Raw genomic sequence first — 17,240 nt, forward strand, 5'->3', positions numbered from 1 at the left:
ACATACTATCACTAAAGTGCTTAGCCAAGGGGCTGTGTGCTAGAGATTTTCCAGTCTGCCTCAGTGCATATAAGTAGGGGTAGACTACAGGCACACTTTCTTATGAGAGAACTCAAAAGAAGAATCCTCTTTAGCTTTAAAACTGGTCATCTGGCTTCATGTGTCTCTGCAGTGGTGCAGACAGTTCTCTATCCAGGCAATCAGATGGCCTCCCAACCACCTGGTCAGCAGATCCCTGACTTACTGGGATCCCCATAAAGCAAACACACAGGACTGTGAGGCACAATAATAGATACCATCCCTTACCAGGAGCCAGTCAGGGTGTTAAGTACTGACATGCATTAGCTCATTTAATTCTCACCACAAACCCGAAAACTTTGCACCATTACTTCTATTCAACAGAGGAGATATCTAAAGTTCAGAGAGGTGAAGTAACTTGCCCAAAGTCACACAGGGTTTGGAAGTGGCAAAACTAAAATTTGAAACCAGATTTCTATGATTTCCAAGTCTGAGTTCCCAACCACTGAGCCACATGAGCTTAACTCCCTCATTCCTGGCCTTTGCCTGAGCCTGCACCACGTGTTTGTCCTGGCTTTCTCTGCAGCTGCACTGAGAGATGTGGTCATCTCAGAGGATGGTGTGAAGGATGCAGGTTACTCACGTTTGCCTCGGTGTAGTGTCTAGCTAGACTTCAGGCAGCTGCATGCTTGCAGGGTTTTGGGACTGTGCCCTTGGCATTCATCAGGGGACACTATGAGAGGCATCCTCATGACACTCATGTTGGCATCCGCTGAAGGAATGCTCTTGAAGCCAGAGGTCACTGCCTTCTACTGGCCCTCACATGGATTCCCAGGTGAGATGTTTCCTTAAGAGCTCAGTGGTAGGAAATGCCTTTCATTGCTTTATTGTGAAAGGGCTTTTGTTGTAATTTACCACAGTGATAAATAAATGAGCAAGCAAATTAAAATAACTGGCCCACGGACACATCCACCAGGATGTCCTGTGGGCCTCGGGAGATTCCTTCCTCACCACAGACCTTTCCTGTAGGACACACTGGGAACAGAAGCTCCCCTAGGCATTCTGACAACCTCTGATTGTCCCTTAACTCAGTTCACAGTTAACTCAGAAATAGTGACTCAGAAATCAGAAACTCAAACAAGAAGCCACTCTGTCCTCTCTTAGGGAGGCAGAAGTAAGAGACAGCAAACACCAAAAACAGTTCCTTCAAGGTGAAGGTCAAATCCCCAAGTTATGAAGAGCTCTGTGGATATCACATCATGTGAATCTGAATCTGAACTATAGTATGAGGGATGGGGAAAGTGACGGAGGGAGAGAGGGAAGGAAGAATTGGAAAAGCATGAAAAGAACAAAAGAAGGAGGCGGAGAGTTGGGCTGAAAGGGGTATGAGGAAGGACAGGGACTCCTGAGGCCCTGCCCAGGTCAGAGGCCACTGTGATAGGCACTGACACAGGTCCCCTCAATCCTCAACATCGGTTAAGGTGTCAGAGCACAAAGCATTGCTCAAGGTCATCAAAGTGGAGAACACTTAATTCAAATGTGGATTTGGTGCAGTGCGTTTCCACTATTCGCCTTAAGAGAGGGAGCTAAGGAGGAAGAAAAAGAGAAAAAAAAGTGAAAGAGGTGGAAAGAAAAAGAGGCTGGGTAGGGGGAGAAGAAAAAAGTAGAGAAGGTAAGAGAGGGTATGATAAATTTATGTGCAAATTGTGTGTGTGTGTGTGTGTGTTTGAGAGATAGAGTGTGAGTGTGTGTGTGTGTGTGTGTGTGTGTGTGTGTGTGTGGAGAGAGAGAGAGAGAGAGAGAGCGAGCGAGCGAGCGAGCGCCAAACAGAAAGACAAAAAGACAAAAATGGAAACAAAATGGGGAATGAAAGAGGAAAGAGAGATGACCTGTGCAGGGAAGAGGAATGCTATGCAGAGAGAGACCTAGGGGAACTGAAGGGGGGTGCCCCTCCCCTCTCCAGCCACCCCCCACCAACCCCAGAGATACTCAAGCCCTCCAGAGCATAGATCTTAGCCCAGACAAAGGACCCAGCCGCCTTCCAATCCTCTATGTGGAAGGTAGCCTGACTCTCACAGCAGCCATGCACCCTGGGGGCCAGGAGAGGGCACTTCAACCTCAGGCAACTGCAACCGAAGCCGCAGCTGGCAGTCCCCCAAAGGCAGGCGGCAGAGGGAAGGAGCCGGGAGAGAGTCCAGACTCTTGCTCAGTTCAGTGGGTTACCAGCCTGGTGGCCAGCATCTGGATGGAGCTAGGTTCCGATGCACATCCCTGCTAACACAGGCTGGGAAGTGAACTGATTTGGGTCCTCTGTGGCTGCCTCTACACCAGCCCAGTGCCTCCTCTAGGCCCTACCCCTGCCCCTTCCCTATTCTAGATCTGATTTCTGTCCAAAAGAGCAACATACTTCCAACTTCTTCTCCCCAGCCCCCTCCTGCTCTTCCCCTTCACCAGGAATCCTCCTTTGAGTCCAGGGAAAAGTGCTTTTCAAAATCATGTCTTGCCTATGATGTCATTTGATCTGCCCAACTATTTACAAGGTAGGTGCAATAGGGAGAGTGGGAAACCAGCACAGATGAAGCGTCAGTTGTCTACATTTACGTTAAAAAATTAAAATCAGGCCAGGTGCGTTGGCTCAGGCCTGCAACCCGAGAACTTTGGAAAGCCGAGGTGGGCAGATCACCTGAGGTCGGGAGTTCGAGACCAGCCTGACCAACATGGCGCAACCTCATCTCTGAAAAAAAATAAAATAAAATCACTGCACTTTCCAGTTCTTAAATTCCATGAGAACCCAAGCATCTTGACTCTATCATGACATGCTTCCTCAACACCAGACTAACATGCTGTTTCCAGCTGAGCATCACATACCATATCCCAGTCACAGACTGAACCCTGGCTTCAGTCACAGAGCTTAACCATAGACTGAGTCCTGAGACTAAGCCTAAGTGAATTCGTCCTGGTAAAAGTTCCAAAGTATGCACGTGAGGACAGAGGTTCTACTGAGATGTCAGAGGACTCTGAACATACCTTTAAAGAGACTGTTATTTAAGAATCTAAAGAACCCCTTAAGAATCTTAAGAACCCTTCATGGAAGTTTCCATGAAACCTATAATCCAAACAGATTTCATCTCTTCTGTCAACCCAGGAATTTATCACTTAGATTTCATCCAACTCCATACTTGGCTGGTAATAATAACAACGAAAGTATCATTTATTGAGTGCTGACTATGTTCCAGGTAATCTATTAGGCACCTGGGAATTTGTTTTGTTTCTATCTCCTTCAAACAACACTGTGCGGTAAATATCACAATAATCATTGTTACAGATGGACAAACTGAGGCTCGGAGAGATTAGGTCACTTGCCTAAGTTCATACAACTGGTAAATAGCGGAACTGAGATTCCTGGATCCAAAGGCCATGCTTGTTTCATTCTATTATTAACAATGGCATCTGTTAGTTATATCTCAGCTATGAGCTCCTCAACCATATGGCTAATTTCTTAAAGTGTCTTTCAGTGGAGCAATCAGGATTTAATATCAGGAGAAACAAGTTCAAGCTTCCGGGAGTATACTGCCACACCACCTATGCACTGGGCCACCAGGACAGGCTTCCTCTTAGTCCAACTCTGAGTTTCTGTACTTCTGGAGCCTGAGACTGGTCCTGGCTTAGAATAGGCCCTCAGAGACAAAATGCACCTCCTTCTCTGACCCTTGAATTCCTTGTTTGTAAAATAGAGATAATAACACTCATCTCTCTGGATTGTTGTGGGGACCAAATGAAATAATGGCTCCAAATGTACTTTATACACTGAAGAGTGCTGTTTATTTCTGGACGGGCTGCCCAGCGCATGGCATTCTGCAGGAGCTTCATAAATGCCATAAATATATAGATGTTTTTTCTTTTTGAACTGACATCCAAGCATCCTCTGTCTCCTCTCTCCTCTCCACTGTCTCATGGCTGAAACTGCATGGATTGAGAGCAGTGGTCCTGACCTCCTCCTCCCTCCAAGTCCCAGCTTGCATCCTGCCCAGGCACAGCTCCTACCTCCTGTCTCTTGAGACACATTAACAACCTAAGCACGGCCACAACCCCAGCTAAAGGCCCTTGTCTCAGACAGAGTTGGCAGCTGCCTCCTCTTATTGGCAGCACATTTATCATCTTGAGGAAAATATTGACGGGTAAGAAATCCCAGACAGGCAGCATGTCTTGGCTGGGCCTGCAGCCTGAAGTGAGATATGAAGTGCTAGTTTTAGGATCTTTCTGAAAGAAAGGGAGAGTAGGTGGTCCTGTAGAGAACGGCCCTGTGGCCCCAGGGGTCACGGCAAATCCTAAGATGACCATGTCTAGCACATAGTAGGTGTTCAATAGATGTTGATACAAATTAAATAAACTCTTTGAATGAGCCTGAAGGATGGACGTCCTTTGTCCAAACCCTTCATTTTACAAATGGGATCCTGGGCAGGGTAGTGATTTGCTTCCAGAGGTATCCCAAACTTCTGGCCGGATCACAGCAAGTCAGCAGCAGACTGGACTGATAAGGTATGTAGGCTCATGAATCTCACATGAAAACACAGCACAATACACAACATTCCACTAGGAGATACCCCAAACTTCTGGTCTGGTCAGGTAGGATGATTTGAGAAAGAGGATCCGGGCTCCTGAGGGGAATCAGGAGGAAGGAGATCCTTAGATTTATTTTCAGAGCCAATCTCCCAGGAACACATCCTTTTAAAGATGAAAAGAGTGAGAAGGGCAGGTGGGTATTACTTGGTGAGGTGCTGTGGCATTTGCTTGTGGTACGTTCACCTGTCTCCAACTGACCCCATTCAACTCATCCTCCTCGCTGCTGCCACGGTGCCCTCCAGGCAGCACTGGTGTGGTTCTGGGTCACTGCTGCTTCACTAGCTAGTTCCTGTACCCTTCTCCAGCCTCACTGCCTCTCACTCTCTAACTCACGCCCAAGGCCCAGACATGTCCAAAGGAGGGAAGCAGCTTTCTGAACTGGGCACACATGACTCTCTCTGCCTGCAAAGCCCTTTGCTCTCTTCTCATCCTTCTTGACTTTGTAAAAATGATGGTGCTTCCTTCCTGCACCTCCTCCCATCCCCTGCTCCCCTCAAGACTAAGTTAGATGTTCCCTTTTCTCCATGTCCTGTGTTCCCATCGGCCACAAGTATCCTATGGTCACTCTCCTGCCCATCTCTTCCACCATCTGGGAACCTCACCAGGCACAGGCTACAGCCACTCAGGTCTGCATCCCTAGAAACCAGCATAGTCCTGGTGCAGAGTAGGTGCTCAGTGAGTGCAGCCTTGGATTCCAGGCCCTGCCTGTATTATCTTTCCCATAAAAGTTCAGAATGTAGATGCCTCTTACTGGCTCTTGTTCTACCCTAAAGCCACAGGGAACAGATCTACTCCTTCTTGCTGAGAGCCCTTTAGAGCAGGAGTCTCCAAGCCCATGGCCATGGATTGGTACTGTGGCCTGTTAGGAATCGGGCTGCACAGCAGGAGGCGAGTGGCAGGCCCTGAGCTCCTGGGCAGGTGCTATTCCTGTCAGAATAGCAGTGACATTAGATTCTCATAGGAATGCAAACCCTATCATGAACTGTGCCTATGAGGGATGTAGGTTGTGCGCTTCTTACAAGAATCTAACTAATGCCTGATGATCTGAGGTGGAGCAGTTTTATCCTGAAATCATCTCCCCTCCCAACCCTGGTCCATTGAAAATTTTTCTTCCATGAAATCGGTCCCTGGTGTCAAAAAGGTTGGGGACTACTACTTTAGAGATTTGACCAAAGCAAATTTGTAGCCCCTAAATGTCTTCTTGACAAAGAAAATATCCCCAATTATTTTTACCAGTTTCTCACATGTCATAGCTTTGGGTAGAGTGACCAAGCATCTTTGTTTGCTGAAAACTGTCCTGGTTTCGGCACAGAGAGTCCCCTGTTTTGGGAAACTCTTCTCTCAGTTCTAGGCAAACCAGGGCAGTTGGGAAACCTAGCTTTGTGTTCCCTTTCCAACCTTATGCTTCGGAACCTGTGCACCATTTTGTCAATGTTTGACATAAAATGGGGGCCAGAAATGAACGCACAGTTTCCAGGGTTGTTGACATAGCAGGGCAAAGAAAGGCCAACACCTCCTTGCTCCCCAAATCTGTTCCTGTTAATGCAGCCAAAATCAGCTTCAATTTTGGCTGGAGGATAGGATGGTGGACGTGGGAGTTGACACGCTGCCCTGTTGATCGATATCAAACTTAATAGTGTCAATTAAGATACCTAAATCATTTTACTGCACAGGAAACCTCATTTCCCCAAATCATTACTTCCAAAGCTTCTTTCGTTTTATCCTTTTTACTCTAAAGGCAGGAATGACTCAATATCTTTGTTCCAATTACTGTTCAATTAAGCCCCCCTCAAATGTTCTAGGCATTCATGCATTCAGAAATTATTTATTAAGCTTGTATAGCATAGCAGACAGTCCCTCTCATTGTCCTTGAACTAATGAAAGTTAGGCCTAAACCTGCAACAACTTGTTGGAGCTCATCTTGGGTAAAGAGTCTTTCCACTTTTGGGCTCTCCCCACATTTGTGCAATAAGAAGGTAGAAACACAAGCCTTATATGCATAAGTTGAAGAGAATATTAATATAGACAAACAGGTTCAAGTTACTTAGGAACCAGCCAGGATTTCTTTTGACCGTCAGGTAACAGCCATAATCCTGAAACAATATCAGCTCTCTTTATCATCAGCTTGGTTTCCATGGAGCCTTGCAGTGCTGCTAGTGAAGGCTGACAGTTATCACTATAAAGTAACTTTACAACTTTGTAATTTGTAGCTCTCTGCTGACAGTAATATTAACAGCATTTCAAATTATGGCCATAAACTTGACAACAGCAGATAAAACCCTTAGAAACCTCATTTTAGGGGATGAGGGAGGCTAGGGGAAGGTAATAACATTTAGGTTTTCCAGGCCTGGGCAGGAAGACATTCAGAGATCAGGGGCACATTTTTATCTGGAAGTGAGAGGCAGTCAGCCCAAGGCAGGGCTCACAACAGGCAGCAGCTCAGCCGGGCACTGCAGAGAGAGGGTCTGAGTGGCATCCAGCAGAGATGCATCTGGGCTATCAGGAATTGCAAACAGGTCAAAGCTAGCGACACGGATCAGAGAGAGGGGCAAGAGTAAGAGCTCACTGTTAGGTTCCAGCCTCTGCAGGGTTCAGAAAGGCTCTTGTCCAACAGGAAATGGAGGGAAACTGGGAAGATTACAAAGCAGGGAGGAAGGTGAAACAAAAACCTAGGAGAGAACACACACTTTGAGCTGGATCAATCTGGATTTAAAGTCTCACTCTACCACTAGCAGCTGTGCAGCCTGGGGCATGTTAGTTGATTTTTCTGGGCTTCAATTTCCCTACTTGTGAAATGGAGACAGTATCTCAAAGGCCAAAATCAAATGATTCTCTAACTATCTGGAAATAAACTTAAAAATCATACCATTTCATCTTCTAAGCTAAAGATAAGAAAATTAGGACCCAAAGCAGGGGACAGACCTCCTCAAACCTACTTCACAAGTTACTGGCAAAGCTGATGCTCTAGTGGAGAGAACTGAGGCTCTTCACGAAGCACATTCTCAATGGTATTACTTTTATCATTACTGCTACTATTGTTATTAGTCATTCTTTCAGCCAGTTAGCCAATCAGAAGGATTCGTATTTAAAGATCAAACTCTAGCTCATATTTGTAGGGAGGAGAAAAAAATAAACAGACTTCAGTATGGTTTAGTCTTCAGTTCCCAAAACCCTGGGAGGGAAGCTTTTTTTGCTTATGATTCTTAACAAAGCTTTGACCTTAGGTATGACACACAAGAACTAGGAAGTACCTAGGTATCTTTAGACGCCAACCAATAGGTGAAACTTGACTGTTTTCTACTCTTCTGTCCTCCACCTAAAATTTAGTGAAGGCTCTCTGGCAAGAACAAATATCTAGACAACACACACCCCCAACCACATAAAGATGCCAATACTGTTTCTGAACAGCACAGATCACATCACTCACTGCCCTATTATTGATCCGAGTGGACTAACAGATACTGGGTGAGGCCTGCTTCTACTTCATTCATTCATTCATTCACTGAATATCTACCTAGTATCAGGCTTTAGCCAGAGAGGTGAAGTGATTTAACCAAGCCACATAGCTTTATGAGGGAGTCAAGGGGTAAAGGCCATACTGGAACTGAAATCTTAACTCTAGTCTAGCTTCCTTTTTACCAAGTCATCAAGCAGAAGCCCACCTTGACTGTGCACACCAGGAAAATCTTTTCCTTCTTTGTGACTTTATAGTACCTTGCAGGAAAACCTATACTGAGTCTATCCAAAGCCCAGGCCTGTCTCTAGAATTTCAGGCCTATAGAGCCTGCTGCCTACCAAACTTTTCCATTTGAATTTCATATAAGCCCCTTATACTCAATAGATCACATACTGAGCTCAAAATATCCCCCTCTCCAACCCCAGTAGTCTGCAGCTAAATAAATGGCCCTACCATCTATCATATTGTTTTCTTTTCTTTTTTTTCCTGACAAAGTCTTGTTCTGTTGCCCAGGCTGGAGTGCAATGGCCTGATCACTGCTTACTGCAACCTCTGCCCCCTGGGTGCAAGTGATTCCCCTATCTCAGCCTCCCAAGTAGCTGGGATTACAGGTGCCCACCACCATGTCCAGCTATTTTGTTGTTGTTGTTGTATTTTTAGTAGAGATGTGGTTTCACCATGTTGGCCAGGCTGGTCTTAAACTCCTGACCTCAAGTGATCTACCCACCTTGGCCTCCCAAAGTGCTGGTATTACAGGCGTGAGCCACCGCGCCCAGCCCCATAATGTTTTCAAATCAAGAACCTGGGCATCTTCCTTGACTCTTTTCTCTACCCCATATCCAAACAATCAGCGAGAATACTCAATCCTGCCTGTTAGATATTGGAGCATGTTAAAATTGAACTTTTTAAAATTGTAGTTTCAGTTGAGATCCCGTGACTGTAGACATCACAGTTCAGAGTGAGGTATGAAACCACCATGCAGGATTTGCAAAAGTAACCCAGAAAACCAGTTTTGCAATCTTTAGCTCACCTTCAGACACGAGGGCCAGAAGAGGGGAGTAGTGACCGCAACACCAGAGGCTGAGGAAGGAGCCATAAGCAACTGAACTGAGCAGACACCTCTGCTCACATCCACAGAGCTCCAGCACCAGAAGAGGGTGTGTCTAAAGAAGCTTTCGAGGGACTGCCCATGCTGTCTCATGAGAGTGCTAGTCCCCTAAGACCTTTCCTGTCCTTTTCCTCCTCTCCCTCAACCTGCTCCGCCTTGGAAGAGTGAACAGTTACTGTTATCCAGATTGAGGGGAAAGGCTGGGAAGCCAAGTCAGGGAAACAGAAGTCAGCCAGATCTTAACCCCTTGGTCACATGAGCAGCCTATTTGAGATAGGTCTGAGCTAGAGGATGGGGAGGATTTTTACTTTGAAGAGGTTTGATGTTTTTGATTGGACCAGACATATTCATTGCTAAACTGAGACTGTTTTGTGACTAGAATTAATTAGAGAACTTTTAATTTCCTGAGAGTGATTGGAGACTCATGGGGCCTGCCAGAGCTTTTATATTTCCAGATCTATAATCTCTATCTATTTATCTATCTACAAAGCCAATGGGAGACAAAAAACAAAGTTGTTTTGTAATTGCACCTTGTGAGTACTGCCTGTTCAATGTATCTGTTACATATTTCACAAATCTTTCTCTTTCTCCCCATGGTATGGCTCTGCCTATATTTATTAATCACCTGCTGCTTCTGGCCCAGCCCCAGCTACCTTCTAATACTGTGGATGTAGCATCCTCTCTCTGGCATCTGGGCTCTCTCCTGTACTTCTCCTCTGCCAGGAAGGCTGCTCCACCCCTTCTTCTCTTCCCTGCATTCCATTCATCCTGGAGGTCTGAGCCCTAGTTTCTCTTCCTCCACCAAGCCTTTCTTCCCACTCCCTCCTGTACCACCCCTGCTGGGTTAGATGACTCCCACTGCTTCCCCAACCAGCAGAGTTCCCCTCTGTCAGAACGTTTATCCTTCTATGATGCTGTTGTCTCTTTACCTTTCTCCCTCCCCTCAAAACTGTCTTCATCTTGAAAGCAGAGACCGTGCTTTATTGATTGGTCTCTTTTTCATGTCTGATGTGTTGGGTTAGATGGATGAGTAAATAAACGATAACGTCAATGTCTGATGTAGGTTTCAGAGGACCCAGTGCAAGGCATATATGGGCTTTGAAATGAGATGAATCCAATTAACTGAATTTGATATCTCAGCATCTTCTCTTGGCCACACCAGCCACACCTGTCTCCTTAAGAGCCAGCATTTTCTTATTTCGTTGTGTCCAAAGCTACAAGCCTGGGTGGAAACCAGTCTGCTCAGGACCCAAGGTCTCTGTTCCTAGTGCTTTTCTCATCCATTATGTCAAAGAGCTATTTCCTCTTGGCTTGTAACCAGACTATAAACAAAGGCCATATAAGCTCTGGGTTACTTTATGATTCCAGTTTAGCCTTTCTCTCCCTCTTTTTCAAATCGTTTGAACACAGCATATTTATTACTTGGCAGGCCAGTAAAATGTAAATAGGGTTTCCTGAAGAATGGCTCAAAATTCATAGGAATTTACCATTTCACAAAACAACGAATGACAGGAAGGAAAGGTAAGAGACCTAATATTTAATGGCACGGACTATATGCCCAGTGATTTATCTGCATATATTCTCCCATGTAGCCCTAACACCAACCCTGTGAAGTAAATAATCATCCTTGAGGTTCAGAGTGGTTAAATATGGGATTATGCAAGAATGATGCAAAAGAGGACTCACACCCAGGATTCTGATGCCCACACCATATTCTTGCCCCAACACGGACAGGAGAGAGGCTCAGAGGTCACCATCCAGGGCAGAAGCCTCTGAGGATGTCTCTTTTAGGTTCTATTAAAAACTATGGGCCTTCCTCCCAAAAAATGAAGCATATTTACTCACAGCTTTGCATACATTTTAGATGGTTGATGGGCTTTTGTTGAAGACATCTGTAAGTCCCTCAATTAAGAACCCCTAAACTAAAATAGCTATTGTCTTGGCCTGACCAGCTGCCCAGGACACCTTTGTACTGATTTTCCCTATTAAATTTAGACACTCTTATGCTCATGGACTCACTGAATATTAAAATTCACTTAATAAAAAAATTAGGGATTATTGATAATATGGAGTATTGATAATTTATGGATTATTGTGCCAACTCATCTAAGCATGGAATTATATAATGTACATTTTAGAATTGGGAAAAATCTTAGAATGTGAGAGCTAGAAGAAATTAGAATAGTGATCAAGTCCATACAAAATTTTATTTCCCAAAAACTCTGATGGGTAGGAAGTATTACACACAGAGGCTGAGAGAAGAAACAAGACTTTCTACAGGCCACTTGTAATTGTGTGGAGTCAGAATTCAAACCCTAGTTGCTAGTTTCAAAGCCAGATTGTCGAGTTAAAGATTCAACCAACAGAAAGAAAGCCATGTAGCCTGCTTGGGGCTAAGAAAAGTCAAGACAAGAACATCTGTGGAGAACCTAGCAGATGCCAGGCAGTACCAGCAGAAGCGGAATGCAGATATACTGCCTTATTTCACGCTCCCAATAGCCATGCAAAGTGAGTACTATTGGGGAAACAGGTTCAGAGTGGTGACATAACCAGTCCAAGGTCACAGAGCCAGGTAAGCATCAGCAACTATGTCCCTTGCTTTATTTCCCCGATATAGTGGAGAAGGGAAGTCAGAGAGCAAAACCCTGGTCACATTTAGCTGGTGCTTTTCCAAGGAGAAGAATTGAATTAACTGACACATATGCTCTGATCTGTGGGGAGGTGGACATTATTTTGGACCTGGGTGAAATATCCCTTGGGATTCTCTGCATCCCCCAGCCCTTCCTGATGTTATACTCATCCAGTATCCTCTAACTAACTAGTCTGGCCTCTATGATCCTAGGAAGGGGGCACCCTGGATGACAGAAACAAGAAACCCCATCAAGGAACTGCGTATCTCCCATGGCGTGAACCAGTCATTGTTCTGTGGTCCAGGCAAGATTCTCAACTGTGATGACCCCACCAATGCCCTTTGCCTTACAAACCCTAACAACAGTACAAGCCCTAACAACAGCCGCTGATCTCTTGCTCTAAGAGCCCTATCTATCTTCTTTCACATAAACAGTGGTCCTCATTCACATTCACCTTTCCAACGTCTCTTAATATTTAGTTTACAGTGCACACTCATACATGCTATTTCCTTTAACCTCATTGCAACTCAGTGAGGTTAAGTATTATTTCATCCTCCTGATACAGATTAGGAAACTATCTGAGGCCCAGTGAGGTTATACAATTCATCCAAGGTGACACATCTAGTAAGTAGGTGAGACTAAGATTCAAACCCAGATATATCTGAATTGAAAGTCTGTTCTGTTTGCTTAATACCATATCTATGTTTTTAATGAATGTCTCTATTTAATTCCCACAGCAGGGGTTAGATGAGTGTGAGGGTCCTTGGTCCCTTTGTAATGGTGAGGAAGCTCACCTCAGAGAGGTTAGAGGGCTTGCTGGAGGGTGCTGTCTGGGATAATGTTGGTGCTGTCATCAGAATCCAGATCTTCTGATTCCTAGTCTAGAGGACATTTTCTCCCAGACCATATTGCCTTTCCCACCAGACCATGTAATTTCTTTTTTTGATTGGGACACGGAGCCAGCAGCCAACAAAGATCACAATCTGTCTGCCTGAAGTCTCCCTCAGTTATGAACTGAGAGTTTTTTTAAACCAGTATTTCAGACAGAACCCAAGTTAAATCACGCTTGCATGCACTGAATTGGCCTGAGCTTCCCTGGTTTTATTTGTTTCCTCTTCTCATCCTCTGGAGGACAGAACAAGGCAGGGTGGGTCCATCAGCATCATGGCCTGCTCAGCTTGTGCACAGCCTCTCTATTCACCCTAACCCCTTCCAGTCACGAGCTCCTGTTCCCTGCCGCTGCTCCCATATAGTCAATTACCTCCTCTTCTCAGTTCCATATTCTAAATATTTCACAGCCACCACCCCAGTCTTGGCCTGAATTATTTCTCACCTGGATTTTTATAACAGCCTAATGCAGGCGTCCCCAAACTACGGCCCACGGGCCGCATGCGGCCCCCTGAGGCCATTTATCCGGCCCCCTGCTGCACTTCAGGAAGGGGCACCTCTTTCATTGGTGGTCAGTGAGAGGAGCACAGTATGTGGTGGCCCTCCAGCGGTCTGAGGGACAGTGAACTGGCCCCCTGTGTAAAAAGTTTGGGGACGCCTGGCCTAATGCATGTCCCTGCCTACAGTATTAGTCCCCTCAAATCTGTCTTTTCCACTACAGAGTGGCCTTTCCTCCCCATTAGAAACCCTTCTATTGCTCTCCATTGTCTACATTCAAGATGAAACTCCTTACAGCTTTCCACTTCAGACTCATCACTGTCTCTGAAGTCCTTCAGCCTTAGGGACCACTTACAGCTCCCGCCCACACTTTCTATCCTCCCCTCTCTGTCTAACATGTCCTCCCTTCAACAATACCCTAACCCAGTTTGGCTAGTGCATATTAAAAACTCAGTTTAGACATCTCTTTTGCTGGGAAATCTTCCCTGACTCCCATGATTGCGTGTGAGTTCTCTTTCCCCCCATGTAAAGACATTCTTGTCCTTCGTATGTTCTCTGCTACATTCCCTATGCCTAGAACTTGATCTGATCTATGGCAGGAACTCAATATATACTTGTAAACTGAAAATGTCCCGTAGCCTTCTGGAATTCCTCCACCACAGAATTTATCATATACATTGTAATGATCTCTTTCCTTTTCTGTCTCCTCAAGTGGACTGAAAGCTCGGAGTCAGGAACCATGCCTTTTTATTCACTATTCTACCCTGGGTGCCTTTTATGATTCCTGGTATGTACTAATGGTATGTTTGCTTTTGATAAATGAGGGTTAGCTGTTGAGGGGTGGAAACTTTGGGCCTAAACCAAGGGTGGGCTTTCTACTAAGAAACACATTTTCTTCTAACGCAAAAGCATACCAGAAGTGCTAAGAAAGGGTAGGAGAACCTGTCGGATTGGACAGCAAAAAACAGCAACAAACGAAGTGCAGGCCTCCTCCGGAGGGACCCTCACCTCAATATGAATAAGGGCTGCAGAATCCCCTTTGGTGTACAACCTCTAACTCTTATTCCAGGACGCTCTCTGTCCCTTTGTCATAATATTATGGGAGAGCAAAGCAAGCACCATGTAGAACGAAGCATATGCATGTATTATAGGAGTTAGCAGATTCTGGAGAAGCTGTAGACCATACACATCTAATGTGTGTATGGGGCATGGAGAGGGGCCGTGTGGTACATAACAGGTGGCCAGGACTTCGGAACCCACAGACCCTCTTCCTCAGAGCAGAGTCTACGCCCTTGGTCTTGCTGAGTCAGGTGGGTATCAAAGCAGACTGCAAGATGACACTCGGTCTTGGTGACTGCAAAGAGGGACCTCTCAGTTCCAATGATCATCTCTCCATGTCCAACAGGGTCTGGAATACAGCTCTAGCACCTGGCCTGCCCCCTTCCAGCCCCTCCTTCTAGGGTCATCACCCTACTTCCCATGTGCTGGCAAGGTACTGGACACCATAACCCCTCCCCCCATACACACACATACAAACAGAGCCACTGAGTTTCACTTGGCTGGTGGGACTAGCCCTAAGTCATGCCACTTTCAGAAAAGACGTTTTCCTGCACAGAATATGATAGGAACTCCATAAACACTTACCAAGTGTTAAAAAAAAATGCTAAAAAGAACACTTCTACTTCCAGGGAGGGGGATTTTGCATCAATACAGAGTTCATTTCATCTGAAGTTCCTTCCTCCTCCCTCCACTGCAATTCTTTCTCTGAGAAAACTAAGTGTTAGGAAAGAAGACATGAGTCAACCCAAAACAAAAGATATGGGAAAGCAGAATCAGCCGCGATCTGCTACAGCTCTGATGCGGTGACCTTGACACTAAAATTAACACTCGGGAAACTAGAGTTACTATATAATCCCTCAAAAAATTAGCCCAAGCTGGTGGTTCTGGTGGTCTGGAAAAGATCTGGAACATGGCAATCAGGGTCATACTAAGGGCTGGAGCAAACTGGACAATCCAAAGACGCCACCAGGAGAACCAGCACCTCCATCCTCACCCAAGCGTCTCAGCCCTTACCTGAGCTGGGGGCCTAATTCTTGACCTGTCAGACGTGGATACTCTGGGCTGGATCAGTGCTGGCTCAGGGCTGGGTGAAGACCGGCCAAGGATACAGGCTTCTTCAGTGTAGGGCACAGCCGCTGTGGTGCCGCTGATGATGTAGCTGTAAAAGGAGACCTCTAGGGTGTAGCAATAGGAAGTGTGGTCCAGGAGTCCACCGAGGAAGCGACGGCCAGTTCCTGCTTTCACAGCATCCCGGTTAAAGGATGTGCTGGACTGTGAAAGACAAAGCAGGGAAGAGAGAATCAGGGCACCTGCTGGCAATTGGATTGTGAGCAAATTTCACAACACCTCTGGGGCTCAGCTTCCCCATCTGAAAAGTGGGATATTAGCCCCTTGTCACATGATTATTAAGAGGACTGATTAAATAAACAAACATCATTAATGACAGCAGCAAGCAGAGTTCTTGAGGTGCAGTAACCGCCATTCAATGAATATTTGTGGAAATATGAATGGAGACAGGGAGCAGGAAATAGTAGAGAAAAAGAAGCAATTACACATTGATAATAATCAGAACTAACATTTGGAGCTTGGCATGGTGGCGTGCGCCTGTAGTTCCAGCTACTTGGGAGGCTGAGGCAGAAGGATTGCTTGAGGCCAGGAGTTTGAATTCCGCCTAGGCAACATAGTGAGACCATGTCTCTATTCTTTAAAAGAAAAAAAAAATGTAAAAAAAAAAAAAAAAAGCAAACTTAAAATGTGGGCAGTGCTTTCAATTTTATAATATTGATTCCCATGCAGTATCTCATTTAGGCTTCAAAATAACCACTTGAAGTAGGTGTTCACATTTTGTCTCTCTGCAGATGAGGAAACTGAGACTCATAGAGGTGGAACAAGTAAGTGATAAAGCACAAATCTGAATCCAGAAATAAGTGACTCCAGACTCCCAAAGACCCTGCTTCCCTTAGGGATGGCTGATTCTCGTCCAGAATCACTAGAGTGTAGGGATCATGGCTGCTTCCTCACTAAGTTGTGACAGCACCCATCACAGTGGACAGAGAGAGAAATGAACAAGCACATCAGTCTTAAGTCCTCTGTTCAAAGACATGCTCTACTACCCACTGATTGCATGATATCAGGCAAGTTGACTTATTTGTCTTAGCCTCAGTTTCTTCATTTGTAACATGGAGGTGACAATAATATCTCTTTCACAGAGTTGTGAGGGTCAGCTCACTTGAAGGTAGAAGGGCATTCTATGCTAACCCATGGAAGTTTAAGTAAATGAACAGAATATGGTTTTAACAAGAATTCTCTTATTCAGCAGGAGATAAAGGAAAAAGGAAAAGAGATGAAGTAAACAGTAATACAAGAAAGACACAGAAAACCTGTGAAAGAAACAGAGAAGTGTGTGTGTGTGTGTGTGTGTGTGTGTGTGTGTATTTTGAAGTAAAGGAAAAATCAGAAAATCATAGACTGTTAGAGATAAAAGACCTTTGAAATCCATGTAGTGAACTTCAACTCTCCTGTTTTAGAGTTGGGCACTGAGGGGAGAAGAGGAGATGGGAGGGGAGGGATAAGGGGAGGGGAGGGGAGGGGAGGGAAAAGGGAAGGGGAGGGGAGGGGAGGGGAGGAGAGGGGAGGGAAAAGGGAAGGGGAGGGGAGGGGAGGAGAGGGAAGAGGGGAGGGGAGGGGAGGAGGGGGGAGGGGAGGGGAGGAGAGGGGAAGGGAGGGGAGGGGAGGAGAGGGGAAAGGAGGGGAGGGAAAAGGGGAGGGGAGGGAAGGGGAGGGGAGGAGAGGAGAGGGGAGGGGAGGGGAGGGAAAAGGGGAGGGGGAGGAGAGGGGAGGGGAGGGGAAGGAAAAGGGGAGGGGGGGAGGGGAGGGGAGAGGAGGGGAGGACAGGGGAGGGGAGGGGAGGAGAGGGGAGGGGAGGGAAAAGGGGAGGGGAGGGGGGAGAAGAGGGGAG

The 17,240-nt window shown here is 45.8% G+C and overlaps 1 protein-coding gene across 7 annotated transcripts in view; it reads right to left on the reverse strand.

The window, feature by feature from the left end:
• The window catches only part of LOC101050152 (AGBL carboxypeptidase 4), a 1,418,805-nt gene that overhangs the window by 70,962 nt on the left and 1,330,603 nt on the right, over positions 1 to 17,240 (reverse strand). For all 7 annotated transcript variants that reach the window (XM_074380786.1, XM_074380790.1, XM_010349316.3 and 4 more), the window contains one exon: positions 15,391 to 15,553. In XM_074380786.1, the coding sequence (XP_074236887.1) occupies positions 15,391 to 15,553 (163 nt within the window). The remainder of the gene's footprint in view (positions 1 to 15,390; positions 15,554 to 17,240) is intronic.

The sequence above is a fragment of the Saimiri boliviensis genome, chromosome 11, assembly GCF_048565385.1.
Source record: "Saimiri boliviensis isolate mSaiBol1 chromosome 11, mSaiBol1.pri, whole genome shotgun sequence".
NCBI classification, from domain to species: Eukaryota; Metazoa; Chordata; class Mammalia; order Primates; family Cebidae; genus Saimiri; species Saimiri boliviensis.